This window comes from Musa acuminata, chromosome BXJ3-3 (assembly GCF_036884655.1).
Source record: "Musa acuminata AAA Group cultivar baxijiao chromosome BXJ3-3, Cavendish_Baxijiao_AAA, whole genome shotgun sequence".
In the NCBI taxonomy this organism is placed as follows: Eukaryota; Viridiplantae; Streptophyta; class Magnoliopsida; order Zingiberales; family Musaceae; genus Musa; species Musa acuminata.
Window position 1 is genome coordinate 31,909,947 of NC_088351.1, and position 20,161 is coordinate 31,930,107.

Consider the following 20,161-nt stretch of genomic DNA (forward strand, 5'->3'; position numbering starts at 1 on the left):
ATCTGATTATGTGGGTAGGAGACTATGCAGAAGACAGACGTAAAAGTTTAAGAGGTTCGAGTGGATTAGAACTCAGGATTATTTGGGATTGAATAGTTTATTCGTTAACCACCTACTGAATGGATAGCGTCTGGGAATAAATCTAAATCTATGAAGATTTATTCGATTTATTATTATAAATATTATAATGTATATGATACATAATAATATTTTAATTTTAAAAATATATGATTAATAAATCATAATTATTGAATTGTGATGCTAGAATGATTAGTTAATTTAATGTTAATAATAGTTATAATTTATTTAATTAGACATATTTATGTTTTAAAAAAATTACATATGAATTTTTATTATTTAATTAGTTTTAAACTTTGAATCATAAATTTATATTAGTTATTTTTTAAAAAAGAATGGATTTAGAGTTAACTATTAATTTATAATATTTTAAAAATATTAAAATATAATTTAATAAGAGGGATCAAATTGGGGTAGTAGAAGAATGAGAACATATCTTGAATGTAGTTATGTGGGTAGGAGACTATACAGAAGATATTTATAAGAAGACAAACTAAAAGTTTAAGAGAGTGGATTAGAACTCAGGATTATTTAGGATTGAATAGTTTATCCGTTAACCAGCTACTACTGAATGATAGCATTTGGGAACAAAACTAAATCTATGAAGATTTGTTCTATATCGATTTTTTATTGTAATTATTATAATGTATATGATACATAATAATATTTTAATTTTAAAAATATATGATTAATAAATCATAATTACTGAATTGTGATGTTAGAATGATTAGTTAATTTAATGTTAACAATAGTTATAAATTATTTAATTATACATATTTATGTTTTAAAAAAATTAAATATAAATTGTTATTATTTAATTAATTTTAAACTTGGAATCATAAATTTATATTAGTTATTTCATGAAAAAGAATGGATTTAGAGTTAACTATTAATTTATAATATTTTTAAAAATATTAAAATCTAATTTAATAATAGGGATCAAATTGAGGTCTGACGCGCGAGAATGATGAGAACCGGATAGAACTTATCTTGAATGTAGTCTGATTATATGGTTAGTCTGATGTGGGTGAGAGACTATGCAGAAAACATTTATATGAAGACAAAAGAGCGATAGGCATAAATGTTTAGAAGATTCGAGTGGATAAGAACTCAGTTGAACAAATAGCACATATATGAGCATGGGAACTCCTTGGACGGATAGTAGCTAGATTATGTACGAAAATTTGTTCTATCGGGTATTGATTTATTATTGTAATCATCTATTATTTTCTTTCTTAACATGTATCAAACTACCTTATTTGTGTAATGTGGTTAAAAAAAATAACTAAATTTGATTTCCTATGGATAAGTTATAATTTTTGTCAATTAATTTTATTATTAATTTATTTATTTCCTATTGAGCAATATTTTTTTAAAAAAAATAATATAAATTTTATTTTTGTTTATAAATAAATAAATAAATAATGTATTTCTATTTTTATCTATGAAAGGAAAATAATTAAATTAAAAATAAAAAACTATTATTTCCTTTTTCTTTTTTAATCCTATATGAGGGTTGAAAAGTGATTCGTAGAAGAAAGATAGATATTTTTTTTAAATTTTTATTAAGATTTTAAAATATTTAATATTAAAATTATTATAATGTATATGATACATAATAATATTAATTTTAAAATTTTATGATTAATAAATCATAATGATTGAATTGTTATGTTAGAATGATTAGTTAATTTAATGTTTATTATAGTTATAATTTATTTAATTAGACATATTTATGTTTTAAGAAATTATATGTGAATTTTTATTATTTAATTAGTTTTAAACTTGGAATCATAAATTTATATTAGTTATTTCATGAAAAAAAATGGATCTACAGTTAACTATTATTTTATATTATTTTAAATTATTTTTAAAAAAATACTAAGAACTAATTTAATAAGAGAGATCAAATTGAGGTCTAATGCATAAGAAAAAGGATATTCAAGAACCGAATGGAACATATCTTGAATATAGTCTAATTATGTGGGTGGGAGATTATGTAGAAGACATTTATAGGAAGGTAAAAGAGTGAAAACCAAACATGAGGTATGTATGTGAGCATGAGAACTACTTAAACGCATAGCGGTTGGACAAGTAGCATGAGCATGGGAATTATTCGGATGAATAGTAACTAGATTATCTATGAAAATTTGTTCTTTGATTTATTATTGTAATCATCTATTATTTTTCTTTCTTAACATGTATTAAACTACCTTATTTGTGTAATGTGGTTAAAAAAATAATTAAATTTGATTTCCTATGGATAAGTTAGAATTTTTGTCAATTAATGATATTATTAATTGATTTATTTCCTAATAAATAATATATATTTAAAAAATAATATAAATTTATTTTATATTAAAACTATTATACTGTATATGATACATAATAATATTAATTTTAAAATTTTATGATTAATAAATCATAATTATTGAATTGTGATGTTAGAATGATTAATTAATTTAATGTTTATAATAGTTATAATTTATTTAATTATACATATTTATGTTTTAAGAAATTATATGTGAATTTTTATTATTTAATTATTTTTAAACTTGGAATCATAAATTTATATTAGTTATTTCATTAAAAAAATATTTAAATTATGAATAATGAAATGACTTATTTTTTATAAATCTGAGATATGACTTTGGATAAAATGATTTTTTATATATTATCTCTCTCATCAATTTGATGGTAACAAAGGTGACTTGATTAAACGAGTTAAAGCCACACCGTGAAGTTTTAAGGACATGGCATGTACGTCATGTTGCCTAGAATATTAAGGAATATTATAACGAGAAAAGGTTTACCTGCATCATATGATTTTAATTATTATTAGACTCCATAAACCAAATTCATCAGCAAATCAATACGGATGTCTAAGAATAGTAGCTAATTTTATGCAATTACGCACCACAACATATTTACCATAATGGAAAATAATAATTTTTCTCAATCAATCACAAACGATCAAAATTAGAGTGAGTAAATACAAAAGCAGACTGCAAACCTGTAGAGAAAACTGCAATCCAAAAGAAGGCGACGGTTCGGCCATCGGTGCAAGTCGATCACTGTGGCTCTATTTTCCACACTCGGACGCAAGCATCTTCTCCTGCGCTGATCAGACTGTTCTCGTCACCGAAAGCTACTCCATACACCCCTCCGAGGTGAGCTCCCTTGATCGTGATCCGGTTGGATGCAGGCTTGTCCAGCTCGTACACTATTACGCTGGTGTCGAGCGAGCCGGTGGCGATCAAGTGGTTGTCAGGAGACCACGCCAGGCAATTTATACGTGCAGTATGATACAACATGTTCTTCAACTTTACCTGCAGATGATTGTCAGTCATGATCTGGTATCGTAGACAACTCTTTTGCCTAAATTGATCTTTCATAAAACACCTTTCTGTGCCAGGAATGACTACTTGGCACAAAAAATCACATATCAAGTGTGAGCAAAGTTCAAACATCATTAGCGATATTTCAATATCCTGTAGGTTATTGAAACACGAAAAAAAAGTTTGAAAAGGAATTTTCACTCGGGAAATATCTTTGAAGTTCCAGAATTGACTGCTAACCTATTTACTAGTATAAAGGTTTTAGAAACTCAGTCCCTTCATCTGTGAAGTTCCCGGAACCTCTGATATAAGTATGAGCAGATGGATCTCACAAGAAACCAGATGATGTGCAATACAGTATTTTATAGTATACAAGTCACGACTATCATGATTAAAATTAGTAGCTCTATTTCCATTATTGCAATTTTCTAGTAGTGGTAATCATAATAAACAATTATAATGGGCAACAAAATGGTGGATGATGCAAAGGGAAAAAAACAGAATTCAAATCATTATGGTATAAACTAAGAATAGAGTATCAAGTTAAGAAAAGTTTACCTCTCGAGATTCCCGATCCCAAACCACAGCTTCTCGATTGGAATCTGCTGAAGCAAACATGGAAGCATCGGGGGAATAACATATAGCAGTAATAGTTCCTCGATGTTTCTCAAGAACAGCTTCCTCAGTAAGAGCATCTCCAGTAATGCTATAAATGTGTAGTTTTCCATCTTCAGCACCCACAACAGCCTCAGTCCCATCAGGTGAAATTGCAGATGTTGTCACAGCATATCCTAGTTTTGTTTCTGAAATTACTTTTAGACCCCGCAGCATGACAACTCCTGAATCAATTGAAACCAATGCTAGTTCAGGGATCTGAACTGCAACTGCTATTCCCCTTGGTTGAGACCCAACATCAACTGGTTCTGTATCCCCACATTGATCGTCATTTAGAGGAACTCTCCAAACCTGTAAGTGAAGGGGGAAAAAGATATTTTGGGTCCAACAGAATGATCCTAGTCAAGCACGAAAGAAATACTAGTTCTCCATTGTCATCGTACAATATGCGATGCTTTTACTAGGTTTGTGGAAACATATCTCCCACATGCAGTATAATAATATCCCCACCACTGTAGGATTAAAATAAGCATATTGCAATCAACTTGGCAAGGTATCTGTGCATGCCCAAAGGAAATCTATGCATGATCAATTTAGGTAAGGTGAGTAAGAGTAACTAAGTGATATGAATAGTTTCATAAAAACGCATAAGAGAACTTCATCTAAAACAAGAGAAGGGACTTGATGGCTCTTATTCTGGATGTGGATAAGACCCTCATACAAATCCAATAGCTAAAAATTATCAATGTAGTTGAACCCAAATAATTATATTTATGGCTATCTAAAATGAATCTATGGCTTGCCATTAAAAAGCAGATATAATAAAGCTAAATTCAATTTCTAACCAGTTAAGAAGAGTGTGCATACGAGAATTCTCACCTTATTGTCAAAACCTGAAGTCATGATTTCTTCTCCAACTGCAGCCAAACATTTAATTTGGCTACTTCCCTTTCTAACTAACTTACCAACATAACCAGTGCCTTGTATCCATCTTGCAATAATACCATCATAACTGCTAGACAAAAAGACTTTCTGACCACCTTGAAGAAGACAAACCAAAGAGGTGATGCTCTTCATATGTCCAGAAAATGATACTGGTGATTTATCTAGATCACTGGCTAAGAATATTGTGATTGTTCCACCAAGAGAAACTATGACAAGATAGTCATTTTGCCACAGGCAACCAACAAGCATATCATCCACTCCCCCGGAACCAGGACATTCCAATGTTCTCCTCAGTTTGCCACATCCGTCCTCCATAATCTCCCATACTTTAGCAGTTTTATCAGCAGATACAGTCAGAACCTGTTTAACAAACATCAAAGACAATTACTTATGAGAGATAAGTAAAAGCAAAGAGAAACAAATTTGAGAAAACTAATACGTAAAACAGAGAATGACAATGACTTAAACAACTTAGACATGATGGTTCATGTGATAAGGCTGCTCTTAGAAAGTCAAGAAAGCCTTTGCAATGGTGAATTCTATAGAAAGGACAATTTCAAAACAACTGGCAAAGATATCGACTGTTGTTAATTATCAATTATCACAAAAGAAAAGGGATGGTCACTGCACCTTTCATAATGTATCCTTGGTTCATCAATGAGGATGAACTCAAGAAATTTTATCTCAAATTAAAGATTATCATAATGACTGGCATGGGCCACCATGTGATTCAAGTTTGGGCCAGCATGTTGCACCATGTCTAAGTTGATACATAGGACTAGATGGGTCAGTTATCAGATCAGATCATGCCATATTGTCACGAACGGTCGTCGCGCACCCGCAACAACTCCGTTCAACGAACCGTTCGTCGCTCACACCTGCATGTACAGCTGCTTGGCAGCATGTTTTCTTATGGTTTTGGGTCATTTTGCTTGTAAATATGTAAGTTCGAACAAGCTGCAGCGTTGCAAAGCGACCGCTCACCGAACCGAGCAAAACAGCCCCAAAACAGCTCCGTTTTCGCGTGCCGCGGGAGGTGAGCGGAGACAGCTCTCCGCTCACCAAAATGTCAGCCATCTCAGACCCCAGGAACCCCCCGGATGGCACATGACTGGATGGGGCTTCGGTTATATACCGGGCGTTGAACACTCTTTCGCAAGTTCGCACGTGACCTTTACGAGAACTTGGTTTTGCGCCCGGGACCAGGTGAGCGGCTGTTTGTGGGCTTACAGCTGTTCGTTCATCCTTGAAAGCCTTGTTTTCTCCCTCTCCCTCTTTTCTCTTGTGCACACAAGGTGTTCGTCGAATTGCTTGTAAAGCTTCCCTTTTCGCGAGACTTCGGGACTTGTCCGTTGCTCGTTCTTTCGAACTAACTTCTTTCTCTTTTACAGGTCCTTTGGGACCTGCGAGAGGTTACAAAGTGGGCTGATCCTTGCGGAGCAAGATCGCAAGGGCGAAGCGCGACTTAGGCAACGCAAGCTAAGTTCGCGTCTTTGGCCGCAAGGGTGCTGCACGCCTTAGGCAATTCCAACTAAGGTCGTGACATTGTGGTATCAGAGCGGGCAAGCTCTTCGATCGAACAGCGAACGAACTTCGCAACTTCGCCATGGCAAAGCATCGTGGCAAATCAAGCAAGACGGGGCAAGCCGGACCCTTGCCCCAAGCAGCCGCAGGTGGGCTGCATGTGCACACTCGCTCTCATGCTGTTGGAGCCGCTCACGAGGATCGCGACAGCGAACAGGATGAGCGAGAAGTTGGCAACTCTCCGCGAGCAGAGGAAGCGCAATCTGGTGCGCTAACTGGAAAAAAGAGTCATAAGGAGAGACTCACGACGGTGGAAACCCGCCTGGATGTTCTGGAAGCGAGCATGGAGGAACTCTACCATGGCCAACAAAGACTTGTTGGGGTAGAGAGCTCGCAAGAGGAAGCGGAGTCTAGGATCGACAAGGTCGAGGCCCTAGTCGATCGACTGTCTGATGACACCAAAGACTCCGTGCAACACTTACAGGATGTTGTGGCGGAACTCACGGCAAAGGTGGCTATGCTCACAAGAACGCTAAATGCGGGAGGAGGCAACACCCGCGTTGCACCGTCACAAAATTTGAGGGCACCTGAGCCCCATGGATACGGAGGGGCCAGAGATGCCAAGGAGCTCGAGAACTTTCTGTTCGACATGGAGCAATACTTCCGAGCTACGAGGCCCGATTCTGAAGATACCAAAGTTTCTATAGCAACAATGTATCTGAATGGAGATGCGAAACTTTGGTGGCGAACTCGTTGGGAGGAGATCCAACAAGGTCGGTGTCGAGTCGACACATGGGAGGACTTGAAGCAGGAGTTGAGAACACAGAGTTCGTCGCAAGAAGGAAGTTGAAACAACTCCGCCAAAGTACCACCATCCGAGACTATGTGAAGCAATTCTCTGCACTAATGCTGGACATACAGGACATGTCCGAGAAGGACAAGTTGTTCAGCTTCCTTGATGGTTTGAAACCATGGGCTCAACAAGAGCTGAATCGAAGGAATGTTACCGATGTAGTCGGGGCAATTGCAGCTGTAGAAAGGCTCACCGACTTCGTTTCCTCTGAAGACCCAGCGAGAAGGAAACAATCTTCAAGCAATCGCCCTCCAAAACATTCTCGAGGGAAGGAGCTCGGGGGCGAACAGAAGAAGAAGAGCTCCCACAAAGGGTCGAACCCGAAAGGCAATACCTCAAAACCTGGAGGATGCTTCTTGTGTGGAGGACCACACATGGTAAGGGAGTGCCCACAAAAACAAGCACTCAATGCTCTGACGGCCTCCATCCACCCTCCACGATCGGACAAGGGCAAAGCTGTTGCCCTTAGCTCAAGCAGTTTTGAATCCAGCAGCGACGATGAAGAGTCGCAAGGACCTCGAATGGGAGTAATGCGTTTGTTGAACGCTATGCGGGGTCAAGTGGGGGAGAACATGAAGACAAAGGCACAAAAAGCAGGAAGTAGTGAACTGATGTATGTGGACATCAAGCTGAATGGCCAAACGACCCGTGCAATGGTGGACACGGGCGCTACCCACAACTTCATAGCCGATCGTGAAGCACAGCGACTTGGGTTGACCTTGGAGAAGAGCCCAAGCCGAATGAAAACGGTGAACTCGGAGGCCAGGCGAATCTCCGGGTTGGCGAAGGGAGTTCCCATCAAAATCGGAACATGGAGCGAGAACGCCAACATGATGGTCGTGCCACTGGACGACTTCCAAGTGATTCTTGGAATGGAGTTTATGCACGCGGCGAAGTTGGTGCCGATGCCGTTCTTGAATTCCCTATGTATGATGGGAGGCGACGACCCCTGCGTGGTTCCCGTCTCTCGGAGAGGAACCAAGGAGCCCCAACACATTTCGGCATTACAATTGAAGAAAGGGGTGCGAAAGGACGAACTGACATTCGTGGCTGCTATGAAGCTAGAGCCACTCAACGAAGAGGTCATTCAAGAACTTGCTGTGGTGGCGAACGTCCTGAAGGAGTTCAAAGACGTTATGCCACCCGAGTTGCCGAAGACTCTTCCACCACGCAGAGGCGTGGATCACAGTATCGAGCTGGAGCCAGGAGTGAAGCCTCCAGCGAGACCACCCTATCGCATGCCCCCACCAGAGTTGGCAGAACTCAGAAAGCAGTTAGGTGAACTACTAAGCGATGATCTCATCCGCAGCTCAAAAGCACCTTTCGGAGCTCCAGTTCTCTTCCAGAAGAAACAAGATGGGAGCCTCCGATTATGCGTCGACTATCGAGCCCTCAACAAAGTAACGGTGAAGAACAAGTATTCCATCCCGCTCATCGCAGACTTGTTCGACCAACTGGGCAAGGCCAAGTATTTCTCAAAACTCGACCTTCGGTCGGGGTATTGGCAGGTGCGCATTGCTGAAGGCGATGAAGTGAAGACTACCTGTGTAACTAGGTATGGAGCGTTTGAGTTCTTGGTGATGCCTTTCGGCTTAACCAACGCTTCGGCCACATTCTGTACTCTCATGAACCAGCTATTCAAGGAGTATTTGGATAAGTTCGTGGTCGTCTACTTGGATGATATCGTCGTCTACAGCCAAACGCTCGAGGAGCACGTCGAGCACCTTCGGACGATTTTCAAGGTTCTCAGGGAGAACACTTTGTTCGTAAAAAGGGAGAAATGCTACTTTGCTCAAACTGAGATCCTATTCTTGGGGCATCGAATCGGTGATGGCTCCATTCGGATGGACAAGTCGAAGGTGCAAGCAGTTGCGGAATGACGAACTCCAAAGAAGGTGCCAGAGTTGAGATCCTTTCTTGGCTTCGTCAACTACTACCGACGCTTCATTGCGGGATATTCGAAGCAGGCAACCCCCCTGACGGAGTTGCTAAAGAAGGAGCAGCCTTGGAAGTGGTCTGACAAATGTGAGATAGCATTCCAAGATCTGAAGGCTGCTGTTCTGGAAGAACCAGTGCTCAAATTGCCAAACTATGGAGAGCCCTTTGAAGTCCATACAGGTGCTTCGGACTTTGCTATTGGTGGAGTACTCATGCAAGAAGGTCATCCGGTGGCCTACGAGAGCCGCAAACTCAACGAGACCGAGAGGCGGTATCCAGTGCATGAGAAGGAGATGACAGCGGTGATCCACTGCCTACGAGTTTGGCGACACTACCTCCTCAGGTCGCGATTTGTGCTGAGGACAGACAACATCGCCCTGAGCTATTTCCAAACTCAGAAGAAGCTCTCCCTAAAGCAGGCACGGTGGCAGGACTTCCTGGCTGAATTTGATATGGCAATGGAATACAAGCCCGGGAAGGCGAATGTCGTGGCCAATGCGCTGAGTCGAAAAGTGGAATGCGTGAATGCTGCACAACTGGAGGGCAGAGGCCAAGCCAGTCAGTTACACTCCAACTTCCTTTCCCGAATCATAGATGGACTGTATAGTGATCCCTAGGCAGTTATCCTGATGCAGCTCATCAAAGAAGGCAAGGCACGACGATTTTGGGTCCAGGAGGGACTTGTTTACACAAAAGGGAATAGGGTTTATGTTCCCCGAGTGGACAATTTAAGGCGTGAACTCTTAAAAGAGTGTCACGATTCCCTTTGGGCTGGAAACCCCGGCATTCACAGAACATTGGCTCTCGTGGAGAGGGCCTTCTACTGGCCAAAGATGGGGATTGATGTGGAGGAGTATGTTCGAACATGCCTTACTTGCCAACAAGACAATGTGGAGCAGCGGAAGCCGGTGGGACTTTTGGAGCCGTTGCCCATACCAGAAAAGCCATGGGAGAGCATTTCCTTAGACTTCATATCAAGCTTGCCACCTGTAGGGGGACTTGGATCGATACTCGTGGTGGTCGATCGGTTTTCAAAGTATGCAACTTTCATTGCTGCTCCCCTACACTGTTCAGCTGAAGAGGCGGCCAGACTGATGATGAAGGGTGTAGTGAAGTATTGGGGAGTCCCACATAATATCATTAGTGATCGAGACGCTCGGTTCCTGGGACGATTCTGGACCGAGCTATTCAAATTGTTGGGATCAAAGTTATACTTCTCTACAAGCCTCCACCCCCAGACGGATGGCCAGACTGAAAAAATAAATTCGCTCTTAGAGCAATATCTCCGGCACTACGTGAGTGCCAATCAACGAGATTGGGTGAAGCTGTTGGACATTGCCCAATTCTCCTACAACTTGCAGCGGAGCTCTGCGTCCAACAAGAGCCCCTTCGAAATTATCACAAGACAACAACCGTCGACTCCGCACACCATGGCAATTGGGTATACTGGAAGTAGTCCTTCAGCCTATCATTTCGCAAAGGAGTGGCATCGAAATACAGATATTGCGCGGGCTTACTTGGAGAAGGCGGCAAAGAGGATGAAGAAGTGGGCCGACTTGGGAAGGCGACCGCAAGAGTTCAAAGTTGGTGATTTGGTGTTGGTAAAGCTCCAACCAGCATCACTCCAATTCTTCAGGAACAGAGTTCACAAAGGATTGGTGTGTAAGTATGAAGGGCCCTTCCCAATTATCAGTAGGGTAGGCAATGTTTCTTACAAGTTGCAGCTGCCGGCGTGGTTCAAAATTCACAACGTTCTTCACGCCAGCAACCTGAAGGCCTACCATTCGGATCCGCAAGATGCTTCTCGAAGTGTTCCAACTCAGCTACCTCCCATCACAGCCTCCTACGAGAAGCGAGTGGAAACCATTCTGGTGGATCACAAGATAAAGCTACCCAACGGAGCGGAGCAAACAGAGTACTTAGTGAAGTGGCGAAAGCTTCCCCGAACTGAAGCCAGTTGGGAGCCTGAAGACACCCTGCGACATGAAGAAGAAGTCATCAACAACTACCAACAAGCGTCGATGAGGGCGTCGACAATTTAAGTGGGGGAGAATGTCACGAACGGTCATCGCGCACCCGCAACAACTCCGTTAAACGAACCGTTCGTCGCTCACACCTGCATGTACAGCTGCTTGGCAGCATGTTTTCTTATAGTTTTGGGTTATTTTGGTTGTAAATATGTAAGTTCGAACAAGCTGCAGCGTTGCAAAGCGACCGCTCATCGAACCGAGCAAAATAGCCCCAAAACAGCCCAAAACAGCTCTGTTTTCGCGTGCCGCGGGAGGTGAGCGGAGAGCTGCCTCCGCTCACCAAAATGTCAGCCATCTCAGACCCCAGGAACCCCCCGGGTGGCACATGGCTGGATGGGGCTTCGGTTATATACCGGGCATTGAACACTCTTTCGCAAGTTCGCACGTGACCTTTACGGGAACTTGGTTTTGCACCCGGGACCAGGTGAGCGACTGTTTGTGGGCTTGCAGCTATTCGTTCATCCTTGAAAGCCTTGTTTTTCTCCCTCTCCCTCTTTTCTCTTGTGCACACAAGGTGTTCGTCGAATTGCTTGTAAAGCTTCCCTTTTCGCGAGACTTCGGGACTTGTCCGTTGCTCGTTCTTTCGAACTAACTTCTTTCTCTTTTACAGGTCCTTCGGGACCTGCGAGAGGTTACAAAGTGGGCTGATCCTTGCGGAGCAAGATCGCAAGGGCGAAGCGCGACTTAGGCAACGCAAGCTAAGTTCGCGTCTTTGCCACACGGGTGACTCGCGACTTAGGCAACGCAAGCTAAGTTCGCGTCTTTGGCCGCAAGGGTGCCGCACGCCTTAGGCAATTCCAGCTAAGGTCGTGACAATATGGTATAATCCATTGATACATTATGAGGGCACAAGTAGGAAAGAATTATTCGATGAGGTACACATCACACCTGAGTTTATTCTCAAATTGATATATAAATTAAATAAATCAGTTAACCATCAGATTGGATCAACCAACCTTTGCATCAAAGACTTATCCTTGTATCATGCCAAAGAGGTACCGACACTATCCCAAGCCAAATATAGACAATCATTGCATCAAAGGACAAAAAAATTGTTTATCAATGGTATTTTAACTCAAGTTTATCAACACCGCTTTGCCATATTTCTACGTTTCTTAAATTAAATACATATTTTTTCATAATGAATAGGCTGGAAAAACTAGCTAAATAATTAGCATAATATGGATCTACATATTCTAACACTCTTATTTCTTAATCTCTTTGCCTTGTTGTCTCTGCTTTTATCTAAGACTGTTGTATAAGGGCATCAATATCAGTATCTCATATTCGTGCTTGGGAGTTTCTCATTTTTCAAATCGAGTATTACCTTGCTATCAAAATTTGCTAGTGCCTCCAAAAAAATAAAAGCAATCTATGAAACCAAAACAAAAAGAAAGGAAACATTGGAAATTATTGTCACAAACTGTCACGAAAAATAAAAAGAAATCAATGACATGTGTTGAAGAAAAAACTATTGCACAGTAATCTAGAGAATATACGAATAGAAATGTCAAAAAATTAAACTTGAAAAAATACACACAAAATATAATGACCATATAGCACTGCAAATAATTTGGTGCATGTAAATTAATGGAAGCACAGAAGTAGTGCTTACTTGTTTACTATCAGGACTCCAGCTTCCAGCATATATGCTACCTTTATGACCATCTTCCATGGGCAATTCACCAATCTTTTCTCCAGTTTTTCCATCATATATAAGGCCCTTCTTGTCTGAGCTCACAGTGATGAACTTACTTCCATCAGGAGAAAACCGTACACAATTAACAAAGTTTGAATGTTCCCTGCAGTTCAAGAAAAAAAAAGTTCACAAGGTAAAAAGTTGCATAAGTGGTGAAATACAATTATTTTCCAGTGTGTCCTAATTGTCATGCAAACTAGATCAGTTTGCATAAGTTGGAATTATATTATCTTATTTAGCAGGATGCAAAAAACAAATGAACATAGAAGTTGGTGGCATACATGTGCAATGAAATTCAATTATTCTTCAGTGACTGCTTCAGGTCACAAACAACAGATAAGTTTGCATATGTTTAAATATACTATAACAGTTAGAAATATACCATAAACTTAATTAGAAGTTCTATTTAAGGGATCCACTTTGTAAGGATGACAAAGTTCCACATAGCAAAATGATAAATGTATTACAATTTTGTTTTAATTAATAACAGCATTTTTAATTTTTTTTCTATATGCCATTATTTTCCTATGCATAATGTGATTTGCAGGAAATGTTCCATCTTGTTTAAAAACCATAAATTACAACATCATTCAACATCTTCTCATATTGAAATACATATGTATGCATTACCAGAATATAAACGTAAGGAAACAGAGTCAAGAAAGCCAGGAATAAATAGCTTGCAATGTTATTGATGTAATTCGAACAAACCTATGGGAAAGCTTGAATTTGAAGGGTGGACCTTCGTAAAAGTTTACCAAGAAATCTTCACCACATGTGACAATTCGATATGGTCTAGTTGGCTTAAACGCACAACTCAATACCCTTCTTGAGTGTCCATCGAACTCCCCAACATTAGTACCTGAATCCCACCTAGACAAGAAAACAATTTCCCAAACCTACGCAATAAGCAGTCATCTAATGAAAATTATACTTACAGGATATACAGAAAAAGAGATAAAAGATGTTAAATACCTGAACATTAATTTACAAGTTCTAACAATCACAACATAGGACAACAGAAAGAACATGTCATTCAAAAATGCACAGACATGACTTTTTCATTAAGTTGTGAATAGAGCCATGATTTTTTAATAAGAACCGAGATTACACATAAGCAGAAAAACCTGAAAAAAAAAAAACAATATGGTTTTCATAATAAATTTTTAATAGTATGGGAACTTTAATGCGATCCAGAGATTTTCTGCATCCGTAATCGGAGAAAACATAACCTTATTTTCCAATTTAAAACAAAAAAATTTCAAACAATAAAATGAGAAGCTCAATTTCCTGCCCCTAATGTTTGTTACGGTTTCTCATATCTAGTAATCAAAAGTAAAAAAAAAAAAGATAATCAAAATAAAATAAAAATACTATAAGCTTTGGTACCCTATCGCTTTTCCATAAACAGTGACCAGAAAAGAACAATGTTGGGGAGGGGGGCGAACCGGAGGAGAATAAACACTATATCTTACATGAAGGCCCGCACGAAGGACTTTCCTTTGCCATCCCCGCAGGCGACGATCCGGAGGCCATCGGGCGACCACTGTAGGTCATCGATGCGGCCGGAGAGGACGCGGAACTCGTTCTTGAGTGCGCGGTCGCCGTACCTCCCCCAGATCCGGATGACGCCCGAAACGTCGGCGGTGGCGACCCACTCGCCGTTGGGTGAGAACCGCGCCACCGTCGCCTGGTACGCGTGCTCCCCATAGATCGACACCTCCAGCGGCGCCCCCAGCTGCTGGATGATCACCGATCGCCCGTTGCAGTACGCGATCGTGTCCGAGCGCGGGTCACCGGATATCAGTATCCCCCGCCCCCGCTCCGTCGCCGGCACGCACGCGTACGTCTCCGCCAAATGTGCCATTGCCATAGAAAGTGATCGATCGATCGGGAGAGCGAGAGAGCAAGAGAGCGTGAGAGAGTTAAGAATGGGAGCTTTTATAGTTAAAGAGGCCGCCTATTGGTGTATGCTCGACACGATGGGATAGAGGAAAGGGAACGGGTCCAAGCACGTTGCGTCCGACACGCATGCGGCTTCTACACCAACGCAGCATCTCCACGACATGCTTCGGCTAGTGGGGCCCCATTTCCTGGTTGGAGTTTGGTGTCGCTTGTTACTGACGAGGACATGATGTGGCTTTGGAAGGGGGCGGACGGGACCGGTACACCCAGGTTCGTAACGGTAGGGCGTTGCAACTCCGTCGGATCGACCGAAACGTGTGATCTGTAACAACTTATGCAGCACGAACGGGGAGCCACGGACACGTGGTGCGCCACGAAACGTGGCGATGGCCGCGATGAGCGGTTCAAAATGTTGCGATGGAGACAAGCCTGGGAATGACAAGGGGAAGTTGAAGCCGTTTGATGGGACCGACTCTTGGAGGATGCGCTGTTGTAATTGTAGCTGCATCCACAAGCATCGAAACACTACTCGACTTTGATGATCAAACATAATCTTAAGTCAATTTTCTTATTTAATTTTGACTTTTTCATATCATATTTTGTCTACTTGGTTCTCTAACCACCTTAGAAATCAAATATTGATGCATCTAAGTTAAATTTAGTCAAAGTAAATAAATATCATATCAAAAAATAATTTGATTCAAAAATTTAATCTTATACGTTATGGATCAAATCTAATCTATATAAAATTTAACTATTTTAATCCTTAACGAAATGATATTATTATTTTAATCCATCCTCATCATCTAAACACATGACTATTTTCATCATACCTATCGAGTTGTCTCAGTTGTTAGGATCTCCTCTTTCTCATTCATGCATACGTCTTATTATCTGAAATGAAGGGTGTGTAGCTGAAACAATGAGTTCCTCATCATCATCATTTTCTAGATAGAAAGATTTCCAGCCATTGCCATTATAGTGTTCTCCTGTTCTGGGAAATGAGATCGATTGCAGAGTGCATTAGATATCTTCTTGTCTCTTGGGTGAAGTCAATCTTGTTAATGGTGTCCTCCATGCCGTGTGCCAACCATTTCTGAGCTCAGGGGGTCCATGTATGTGGAAGGCAGCTTATACCTCGCTACCTTTACAACTGCAATCGAAGTTTGCACACCATAAAGTCATAAGGGATTCGAAAGGCTAATGAGTTCATTATCACACCGCAATCTCCACTACTGTACATCTTATCTTTTCCCGCAATCATTTCATACGTCGGGAGTGCCTTGAGGTCGATCACCTCCACCATCCTCAACCGCAATCATATGGTCGCCATCTTCTCCAAGAAAACAGTCACATCAGTACTTGTTTGTGCTGGCCACATCCTCGACCATCATCTTTTCATCTTTAGCTTTTCATCTACTTTAGTGCATGCTCGCTCCTTTACCTCCTCTGCCAAAAGCAGCAGCAGAATAAGCTCTAACGACTGTATTCTTTTGTTCATAGCAGGAAAGCTGTGCGATCGAATGATGACTAAGTCGGTGCTCGCAGTTCTCTTCCTGGTCGCCTGTCTGGCTGCCGGAACCGGCGAGCCTTCTCCGGTGACCGACAAGACGCTTCGACGGGTAGCTCACTCGCTGAAGAAGTACGTCGAGCCGCTGCCGATGATGCCTAGAATCTATGGCTATTCCATAAAGGATGGCCGGCCAATGTCCATTGGCCTAACCATTGGCATGTTCGAGAAGAAATGGGTATGGTTCATCGTTATCCTTCTTCTTAGATTGTAACCGATGCATGGCTAATCCATTCGACTACGTACTATGATTCATAGTGCCTTTTGGGATGACTAAACAAAGTTTGACGCTTGTCCTCTATTTGTGTGCTTCGTGCAGAAATTCCATAGAGACTTGCCGGCGACCACCGTCTTCATCTACGGCACCAGCCGCGAGGCTGCCACGTTCCCAGGCCCGACCATCGAGGCCATCCAAGGGGTCCCACTCAACGTGACCTGGGAGAACCACCTCCCGGAGAAGCACATCCTCCCATGGGACCCGACGATTCCGGTTGCCATCCCCAAGCACGGCGGCGTCCCCGCCGTCGTCCACCTCCACGGAGGCATCCACGAACCGCAGGCTGATGGCAGCGCCTTCGCATGGTACACCGCTAAGTTTCGCGAGAAGGGACCGAAATGGACGCAGACAAACTACAGTTACCCGAACGTACAGCACCCTGGCAACCTCTGGTACCACGACCACGCCCTCGGCCTCACCCGCGCCAACCTCCTCGCCGGACTTATCGGCATCTATATCATCCGCAACCCGTTTGTCGAGGCCCCCCTCGGCCTCCCCGCCGGCGACGAGTACGACCGCCAGCTCGTCCTTGACGACCGGAGCTTCTACAAGGACGGCTCCCTCTACATGAACTACAGAGGCAACAACCCCACCGTCCACCCTCAGTGGCAGCCCGAGTACTTCGGGGAGGTCATCGTCGTCAACGGGAAAGCCTGGCCGTACCTCGCCGTCCAGAGCCGCAAGTACCGCTTCCGCATCCTGAACAGCAGCAACGCTCGTTACTTCCACCTCTCCTTGTCCGACGGTCTGCCCTTCACCGTGATCGGCTCAGATGTGACTTACCTCCGCAGGCCCATTACCACGTCGAGCATCCTTATCGCGCCGGCCGAAATCTACGACGTCGTCATCGACTTCTCCGAGTCGGCAACTTCCACCGTCAGGCTAACCAATAGCGCGCCGTACCCATTCCCCGGTGGCGACCCCGTGAGCACCCAGAGCAGCAAGGTCATGAAGTTTGTCATATCACCCGAGAAGACGAAGGACGACTCTAAGATTCCGGCGACCTTAATGGCCAATTACCCGGTGGCGAACGAAAACGAGGGGACGGCGAGGAGGTACATCGTGTTGTACGAGTACCAGAGCGCGACCGGCGAGCCGACGCACCTGTACATCAACGGTAAGAGGTTGGAGGACCCAGCGACAGAGACGCCGAAGGCGGGGAGCACCGAGGTGTGGGAGGTGATCAACCTGACGGAGGACAACCACCCGCTGCACCTGCATCTGGCGACGTTTCAGGCGGTGAGGGTGAGGGAGCTGGTGGATCTAGAGGCGTTCACGGCATGCATGAGGCGGATGAACGACGCCATCAAGTGCAACGTGAAGGCTCACGCAGTGGGGCAGCTGGAAGCCGCGCCGGAGCACGAGAAGACGTGGAAGAACATAGCGAAGATCAAGCCGGGCCACATGACCACGATAGTAGTGAAGTTTAAGCTCATCGACGAGGACCCGCCCTACCCGTTTGATGCAACGAAGCAGCCTGGCTACGTCTATCATTGCCACGTAAGTGGTTCGTACTCTTTTTTATCTCATTCATAGACGCATATGGAGCAAATGGAATGTGTGTAGCTCGTGCAAAGAACGTAGATTAGACCAGATGGAGTTTTCCACTTGTCATCGTTTACCTGATTTCAATGAACCTTTATCTTCTCATGTGCAGATTCTCGATCACGAGGACAATGCAATGATTCGACCCCTCACACTGAGAAGTTGAGGAAATACCGATGGTAGAGAGTTCTTCGTAGGATTAACGCTGGTTTCTTATCATGAATAGAGATTAGAGGGACATCGTCCGCAACTACTTGGATTTTGTCTGTTGCGATTGATGTAATTGTAGTTGACGACGAGTACTTAGTGATTTGTTTGTAAAACACTCTCTTAAAAAATAATCAGGTCGTACACGATTCAGAAGTACATATTTGTTTCATGCTGTTTTGTTTTGAGTTGTGACCTCCGATGTGCTATCACATCATCCAACTAAATATATATTTTTATAATTAATTTTTTGTTTTGTTTTTTATTTATATATTTTTAAAAATTATATTAAGATTCTTATATTTACGAAAGTAAAATATTCAATCTAATTTCGTCTCACATCATTGACACGGGTAATAAAAATACTATACATGCTCGGTGATAAATCCTGTAGTATTTTCGTCAATAAAATCGATGGCGACACGATTAAATATTTTACTTATATATATAAGTATAAGAATCCTAATATAGTTTTTGAAAGTATAAGAATCGAAATATTACATTAGGGTTATATGTAATTAACACTTACGTCATATAAAATATGCTCATGAAAAGATTAAGATCAACGTTTATAGAAGAAGTATAGTTGTGAAGAAATGACCGATTGATGATAAAAAAAATTAAAAATATCAATTATTGAGGTTTTAAAATTAACAAGTTTGACTCAAATATATATAAGTTCAATCTAACACAAAAAAAAAAAAAAAAAAAAAATTGGGCACCAACTAAATCCAAAACCAAATATATTTTTGAAATCTTAGCGATATAGAACTATTTTTTATCTCATCAGTAATGTTTTATTTTTTTGGTGAACATTAGTTCTTATATCATGTTGAGAATAACTTATTGTGTCGTAAAAAAAAAAGAACAGAATTATTTCTAATTGCAGGTTAACCAATGTCGATGTCGCTCAGCTCAATTTGATTCTGAGTCGAGACATATGATCGAGCCAAAAGTAATGTAGGTGCCAAGACTCGATATGAGATCCCCCTTGTGCTCAAGTAAGACTACCAAAAATGAGATTAAAATGTAGAGAGAGAAAAGGAGGGCTTGACTTTCGAAGAAGCCCTCTTCCGATCGGAGCGATGGATTGGGATCTTTTGGGATTATGCTGACATGGCAGAACTGTCGAGACATAGAACTCATAGCATTACCGAAGGACGGTCATTACTTTCTCAATTAGAAAAGAACTACGATGAGCGTTGACCACGGAGACGTATGGCGTTGACGTGCTCAGGTTAGTAGATCAAGTTTAGACCGCTTTCCCCGCATCTTTGTCACCAAGTGCACCGTTTCGAAACAGGTGTTCTGCTCTTATAGTAGTCAACAAAACTACGAGAATGGGTGTTCTACTCGCGCGAAGAAAAGATTATAAGAAGAATACGAGTGTTAACAATAGAACCCTCCATGCTGCAGGGGAAATCAAGACATTTCATACTCTAAAAAGGAGTAGCACAGTCGAAGTGTTCGCCACGAAAGAAGGAGACGGGCAGAAAGGTAATATAGGTCTCAACTTCCTGCCAACGCACGCAGACTTCAGACCCGTGGCCGCATATGGTATGACCGACGGACCAGTTCGATCCCCATTCGTCCGCTAAGTCAAGCTTTTCTAAAGCCTAAACGCGATAGCTCTTGAC

At 41.8% G+C, this 20,161-nt stretch overlaps 2 protein-coding genes across 2 annotated transcripts; one reads left to right on the forward strand and one right to left on the reverse strand.

The window, feature by feature from the left end:
- Positions 1-2,901: 2,901 nt before the first annotated feature.
- Positions 2,902-14,953, reverse strand: LOC135633493 (actin-interacting protein 1-2-like). Its single transcript, XM_065143014.1, has 6 exons — positions 14,496-14,953; positions 13,732-13,893; positions 12,937-13,123; positions 4,911-5,336; positions 3,975-4,382; positions 2,902-3,407 (listed from the first exon to the last, which is right to left on the reverse strand). The coding sequence occupies exons 1-6, from the start codon at positions 14,891-14,893 to the stop codon at positions 3,150-3,152; spliced, it is 1,839 nt and encodes a 612-aa protein (XP_064999086.1). The 5' UTR covers positions 14,894-14,953; the 3' UTR covers positions 2,902-3,149.
- Positions 14,954-16,395: 1,442 nt separating this feature from the next.
- On the forward strand, positions 16,396-18,683 carry LOC135632441 (multicopper oxidase LPR1 homolog 1-like). Its single transcript, XM_065141030.1, has 3 exons — positions 16,396-16,673; positions 16,815-18,272; positions 18,430-18,683. The coding sequence occupies exons 1-3, from the start codon at positions 16,449-16,451 to the stop codon at positions 18,481-18,483; spliced, it is 1,737 nt and encodes a 578-aa protein (XP_064997102.1). The 5' UTR covers positions 16,396-16,448; the 3' UTR covers positions 18,484-18,683.
- The last annotated feature ends 1,478 nt before the right edge of the window (positions 18,684-20,161 follow it).